The following is a 6,445-nucleotide window of genomic DNA, read 5'->3' as shown; positions in this document are numbered from 1 at the left end:
AGGCTTTCACCGTGTAAAGTGTTAACAGCAGTTCGGAGTTGGGGCTGGTCATAACCTGTGTATCTGGACCCTGCTCTGTACAGACCCACCGGCAAAATTTGTCCAAGCCGGAAAAAACATCCTGACTACAGTTTTACGGAGTGCAGACAGGGGGAGAGAGATAACTTTCGTATTATTAACTTCACCAAGTTGTGGTCTCTGGAATAACAGAGATGCAGCTGGGTACCCCAGCTTAAAACACGGATGCTTCTTGAATTACATGGCATCGGGCTGCAAGATTCAAGAATTCAACAATTCTGTTCCTATAATTCAACCAAAAAGGAGTCTGCAAAACCTAGTCAACATTCTAAATTATGAACAGAAATAAAATGAGGGTCATACCTTAATGGACACTTTGTGCTTGGTGAATGATCGACTTTTTAAAAGTTGGTAAATGCAGTGAATAGGTAAAAACCCCGTGATGTTGGCACTGAGATTGCCTGTGACAGGCACGCGGACTGCGTGGGCCGTAACAACCTGAAGGAAAGTTATAATTAACAAGACGAGTACCACAAAAATTCTGTTTACCGCAGTGCATAAGCTCGAGGTGACAAAGTCGCACAGCTACATTCTTTCCGGCATTTACTTATTTTCGGTTGTTTGGAAGCTGAAGAACATTTTTACATAGTTTAATACGGTATGTGTAAAACTATCACATGTACTACATTTGTGAATGGTTTTCTGCCACAGCAAAATATTATGTCGTAGTTGTCACATATTAAGTCACAATTCTTCTCCTTTGCTTCCCCATCATTTAAAAACCCAAGTGTTCAAAAAGCACAATCGGATCAGAGCACAAAAAGAAAGCTCCAAAGAAAGGAAAGACAGAGAGGAAAAGAACAAACAAAAAAGAGCGAGTCTTAAAATACCTGTTCGGTGAAAATCTCCTGCGTGAAGATTGTCTTCATTCTGCTGAGTGAGCTGGGCTTAATGACAATCTGAAAGCAAGGACAAAGTACTTGCCATTTTCAGTTCTGCAAATTTATTTTATCAGCTGTTAACTTTTAACCTTTACAAACTTACCTTCGCTGGGATATCACGAAAATATTCACATCTTTACTTCAAATGTAAACCCAAAATATCTTCAAATGTCACAAGTTCATTGCTCAACATCTCCCTTATCCTACACACTCCCCACCCAGCTTTTACACCGTTCACAACAGTAACAGACACTTTCACAATCGCAAACTGCAGGCAAGTCTCCTCAGTAATTTTCAGAAGTTAATTATTTTATACATAGCTATTTCTTTAAACTATGCAAAATAAATGCTTGCAGCTCAGTTTGGAAACTACTTCAACTAGCTTCCCAAAAAGTTCATTTCTTGCAAATAATGACTTCAACAACTAACTCATCACTTTCCAAAGGTGCTTTTCCCACAACATTCCTCTGTATCGCAGCGTGCACAGTTCTATGTTTTCCAGAGGAACTAGTTTAGTTAGTTACCCATTCTTTTACTTTAAATAATGAGCAAACCCAAAGTTCTCTATATCAAAACTGAAGTCAATACGAGAGCATAAATACACAGTGAAAAGTGAATTTTGGCAGAGAAATGTATGTGCTAGGGACGGTCTAGGACTCACCTTCATTCCCAAGGTGGAGCAGACCAAATCAATGATGGCACTGAGCTGGTTACTGTGGAAATACATGGCCACCAGCAGAAGCATCTCTCCAAAAGAAGCAGACACGCCAGAAATGCTGATAATAACAAAGAGGAAGAGTTCATTTCCAACAGCAGTGAGTAAATGTGAGATTACTGGAATCGTTGAAAACAGAAGCAGCCTGCTCTCACCTTTCAAAGTAAGCTTCTTCCTTTATCATCCAGCTAAGCCACATTACCATGAGCTGCTCCTGTTCTGGGGTGCTGCACAAAGAAAATCCGTAAAAGTTCCTTTCCCCAGGAACTACCACTAGTTTTACTAACAATCGCTAGCAGAAAAGTCAGTATTTGAGGAATCTTAATGCCAGGAGACTTTTGTCACTTCCACTGAAGCATCAGAGAGACGACAAGCACTGATAGTCAGCACAAACCTCAGCCCAGCTGTCAGGCAATCTCCTGTCTTGAACGTGCCCGGCAGAAAGCTACAGCCGTTAAATCCCCGAGCTGCTGCTCTTTGCAGACGGTCTCTAAAGAATTTAGCCGTAAACTCAGTTCAGAGGAAAAGGGAACTAGTAAGGCCTACTTCAGCCTTCACGAACCGTTCCAAACCAAGCTCGTGCTGATGCTGCCCTCTCAAAAGATTTGCTATAAACAAGGGGAGAGCAGAGTGGAGTATCAATTCACTCACCACAGAGTGAGACAAATCCCTTCAACCAACATACGGAGATTCGTATAATGAATTAGTAGAGAAAACCTGTGCAGCTCTGGGGAGGTCATTGCCCTAACGGTGCTAAAACAGTAACATCTTTACAAAGCCCCTCCTTTACCGAGAGGTACCTGACGAGCGTGGAGAAGGCCAGCAGCATGCAAAAGGAAAGAGACACAAAGCGAACGCCAGCTGGAGTGGCGGGTGGCCGGCTGGTCATCAGCTGCAGGAGCTGCTCGGCTTCTTCATCAGTCGGCCTGAACAGGACAGAGGAAGAACAAATCCCACGCTGCTCATTCAGCAGTGAAGAGCCTTCCACTCTCATCACAGTGGCTAAAGAATAAAGCTGTTCTGTTACGTCGCGTTTATTAAGTTGCCATCAATAAAGGAGTATCAAGATTAACTGGAAATGCCCTTTGAACTTACAGACTTAAAAATCTCCATTAAGAGGTAACAACAGTGAGAAACTTGCCCAGGATATAATCTTGCCTGTTAGTACGAAATACCTAAATTAAACTAACAAGGCTTGCATGTAGATCAGCACCCTCTAAAAAGTAAAGCAGAGGAACAGAAATTCTGTATTAATGCAGTGTATGTGGCTGGAGTTTTCAGCTGCTTTCTCCTCTACACACTGCTCCAAGTCAGCATAACTCATCTGGCAGCATTAAAGGGAGCACCACACTTCTTGCCTTTTTTTAAATTTTTAAAAAATTGGCAAAGCTGATAAATGGACCATTACCATTAGAAAGAAAAGACTTTTCTGCTGAGAGGAGTATCAGAAAGTAAAAAACACATCCGGCTGCCCAGACCTTGGCATTACACAGCGTTTTTTCTCTGCACTATAAAGAAACTTCCACCAACTAGCAACTCCAGCCCCCAGGACGTGAGAAGGGCCTCCCCTAGCACTAAAATTGGCGAGTGCTGCCAAGACCATTTCAGGGCCACAACGGCATAAAGGGACAGCTCATGTTAAAAGTGCCCAGAGCTCTCGACCTCTTTCTAAACGGACAGAGAGTGAATAAAAAACACAGAGCATTGAAACACTCATTACTTCAGGCCAGCAATTCCCATCAAAGCGCAATAGAGGCGTAACAATGCGCTGGCTTTCACGACATGCTCTTCCTTCAGTCCTGAATACACGGACACATTTGGCTCCATATCAACATCTGCTTCTTCAACAATGTGTGTGCTGCGAACCGTGGGAAGGATTCCCATGAGCTCCAGGAGCAGCTGCCTCCTCATTTGCCAAAGCACAGAACTGATATTATCTCTTTTTCTCTGTGTAAAAGGTTAAAAGATGAGAACAACAATGTAAAATTCATCCCATCAGCAATGTATTACCTAAGAGCTTTTACAATGATGAAGTCAAAGGAAAAAAAGAAAGGGGGGCCTGGGGAGGTTTTTTAAAGCACAATTTATAGCACCAGGGAAACAGCAGCACGTGATGGTATTACAACAGCTTATTAGATCAAAACACGAGCTGTAACAAGCTCAGCTAACACGCAAGTCAGGACACAACTCCCTGCTGCGCACGCTGAGGACGAATGTATTCACTGGGTGAACGTTACAAACTCCCCGTTCCCTGGCCTCCAAGCCTAGAAATCTCCCAGAGCAACAACCCTGGAGCTGCCATCAGGGACACCGCTTACAGACCCGACGGCCCCCTGAGGAGAGGCTGCCTTGTAAAGGCAACTCCAAGACACGCCACAGGATTTATATGTATTCAGGGAAACCACAGTGCCCACACCCACAAGAGTTACAGCAAGATGTAAGAATATTTTTTTTAAAGCAGAGCATTCAAAGATTTCATACCTGTTGGCCATTTCGGATAAAAGTTCCGAACCAAGTTCGCACCTTTGCATTTGTTCCCAGCAGCAAACCACTTACAAAACACACCAGGTCGCTCACTCCGTCGTCTGAAGATTCGTTTTTGGTGTGATCCAAGGTCAAAGCCACACCAAGCCCCGGTAGGTGACACTCTTCCACCTAAACAAAATGCTCTGGCTCAACCATCTTTGTTGATTTTAAAGGTCCAGTAAGGACCGTAACTGTGATAATTACGACAGACCGACAACATTCTTACCACCATGCCTCGGACCCTCAGAGCTTGGGAAGGGTTCATCTTACACAGGTGGCGAAGTGCTTCTGTTCTCCGACGGCCTCCAACGCTTTCCTCGTCCTGCCGTTCCCCATTTTTAATCAAACCTCTACAGACTAAATATCCAACAGGAAGCGTAAGGAAACCCGTCCTTGCCAACAGAAAGTCACACAAAATGAACCCACCAAGTCCAGCCGTTCTGCTCGGGATACTATGATTTATTAGCTGGGCCACACAAACCTCGTCTGGGCAGGAACTCACGACCTGCACTGCATAAGCAGAACGAGGAAATGGTCTTTCTCCTCAGAGAAATTACAGGGTTGTTACAGATTTATAGATCATCCAATTACTACCCGTACTCTATCTAACGTAACCTGCGCATCTGGCAGCCCTGCAGACTGAAATCTTATTGGCAGGTCAGGGATGCTGAAAGGCACCATCAACACAAATTCTTCACCTCATAATATGCCTCAGTCTACGGGAAAGGACTGTCGGCAAGGCTGGAGCAGGTTCCTAGTCCCAGTCATTCACTGCCCGCGTCAGCCTTTGTAACGGTGACCCACAGATTAAAAGCTGCCGCATGTACACCCTGAGTCTACGGGCAGGCAGTAAAAACAGGGAATCCACACGATGAGAATGGGAGCCCACCAGCATCCCCAGCTACAGATGCATTCAAACCGTATTTCCTAAGCCAAACCCTCTTCAGTTCAAACACTTAGGACACTTGGTTTAGCCCAGAATTAACCATATTGCCAGAAAACATTCCAAACCTTTAGAAAACGTAACCGTGACGAGAGGAAACGGTAACTCACCCTCGTTAAAGCTATCAGGAACATTGGCCACCAGAAGGCAGAGGAACCAGGCTCCGTTTTTAACGTGCAGCAGAGCTTCTGCCACATCCACTATCGGCAGCAGTGATGGCAGCTCTGCATAAAAAGAGGGTTTGGAAAGTTCACTGTGAAGCAAGTAAAACCTTGCTTTTAATATACATTTAAACAACGCACTTCAATCGATTAATGGAAAATCAATCTGCGATCTATTCCTCTTTCAAAGAGCTGGACAGCCCTGATTAACCTTAAATCAGTCACAACAGCTTCAAAAGTTCTTGTTACACTTGTTTGAGATTAGAAAACACTGTAAATGCAGATTACCAACCTGCTTGCAAAATGCAGAGAACATCTGCTGCCTCCTCCAGATAAACAGGACTCTCAAAGAGCTCAGAAGATTTGAGAAAAAACTCACCATTTGATTCTGACACCTACAAGACATTATTCATCATCACTGAAGAGGCTGAACTGGATGGAGAAAAACCATTATTTTGTTTTCAGACGTGATTCCTGCACTGATGCATTACAAAATCACGTTATATTTGAGTACAGCACATTACAGAACATAAAGAGTCTCTATCGCACTAGCAAAGATCACCCTCGTTTGCGCTGAGGAAGAACTACTTCCTCCAGGAAGCCGAGTTCCGCAGGTTGGGATTAAACAATCGCAAGCCACCATTCAGTCAGACTGAGACTTCGAGCCCTGGTGAAGCAGGTAAGGACCGCAGACGCGTAGCCACCCCCCAGAGCAGCACCAGACCGCGCATCGACCTATCCAGAGGGCACTTCCACCGACACAAGGTTCACAAGCATCCGGATACAAAGAAATTTACCTTATTCATAATTGCTAGTACCTCGCTAAGTACGAGACGAAGCCGACGAGGTGAATCGCTGTGCTCGAACTCCAGCGTCAGCCCGTGCTGCAGCTGTGACACCAGGATGCTTTCTCCGCTACCTCCTCCCAGCTTGTGCCTAACAGACAGTTAAACCCAACACCACCAAACGCTTCTGCAAACGCAGTTTTCTCAGTTAAAGGAAGACAAGTAATTCTGCAGGGACCTCCCAGCACCGACCAGACAAGACTGCCGTAACTGCAGGGACAGCGCCGTGAAATCTCATTCGGGGGGCTACCCAGATTCCAAGGGCCCCCGCCCCGCAGCCCAGACCGCGCCCGACC

At 44.9% G+C, this 6,445-nt stretch overlaps 1 protein-coding gene across 1 annotated transcript in view; it reads right to left on the bottom strand.

Moving 5' to 3' along the window:
* The window catches only part of INTS2 (integrator complex subunit 2), a gene marked incomplete at its 5' end in the record, with an annotated part of 15,713 nt that extends 9,473 nt beyond the window's left edge, over nt 1-6,240 (bottom strand). The window contains 11 exons of the mRNA XM_010142613.1: nt 382-516; nt 909-977; nt 1,621-1,735; nt 1,830-1,901; nt 2,475-2,600; nt 3,395-3,621; nt 4,156-4,329; nt 4,427-4,557; nt 5,254-5,367; nt 5,597-5,699; nt 6,102-6,240. Coding sequence (XP_010140915.1) covers nt 382-516; nt 909-977; nt 1,621-1,735; nt 1,830-1,901; nt 2,475-2,600; nt 3,395-3,621; nt 4,156-4,329; nt 4,427-4,557; nt 5,254-5,367; nt 5,597-5,699; nt 6,102-6,240 — 1,405 coding nt within the window. The remainder of the gene's footprint in view (nt 1-381; nt 517-908; nt 978-1,620; nt 1,736-1,829; nt 1,902-2,474; nt 2,601-3,394; nt 3,622-4,155; nt 4,330-4,426; nt 4,558-5,253; nt 5,368-5,596; nt 5,700-6,101) is intronic.
* Nucleotides 6,241-6,445: the final 205 nt, after the last annotated feature.

This window comes from Buceros rhinoceros, unplaced genomic scaffold, assembly GCF_000710305.1.
Source record: "Buceros rhinoceros silvestris isolate BGI_N320 unplaced genomic scaffold, ASM71030v1 scaffold43148, whole genome shotgun sequence".
Taxonomy (NCBI): domain Eukaryota; kingdom Metazoa; phylum Chordata; class Aves; order Bucerotiformes; family Bucerotidae; genus Buceros; species Buceros rhinoceros.
This window is presented reverse-complemented; position numbering and strand designations above follow the sequence as displayed.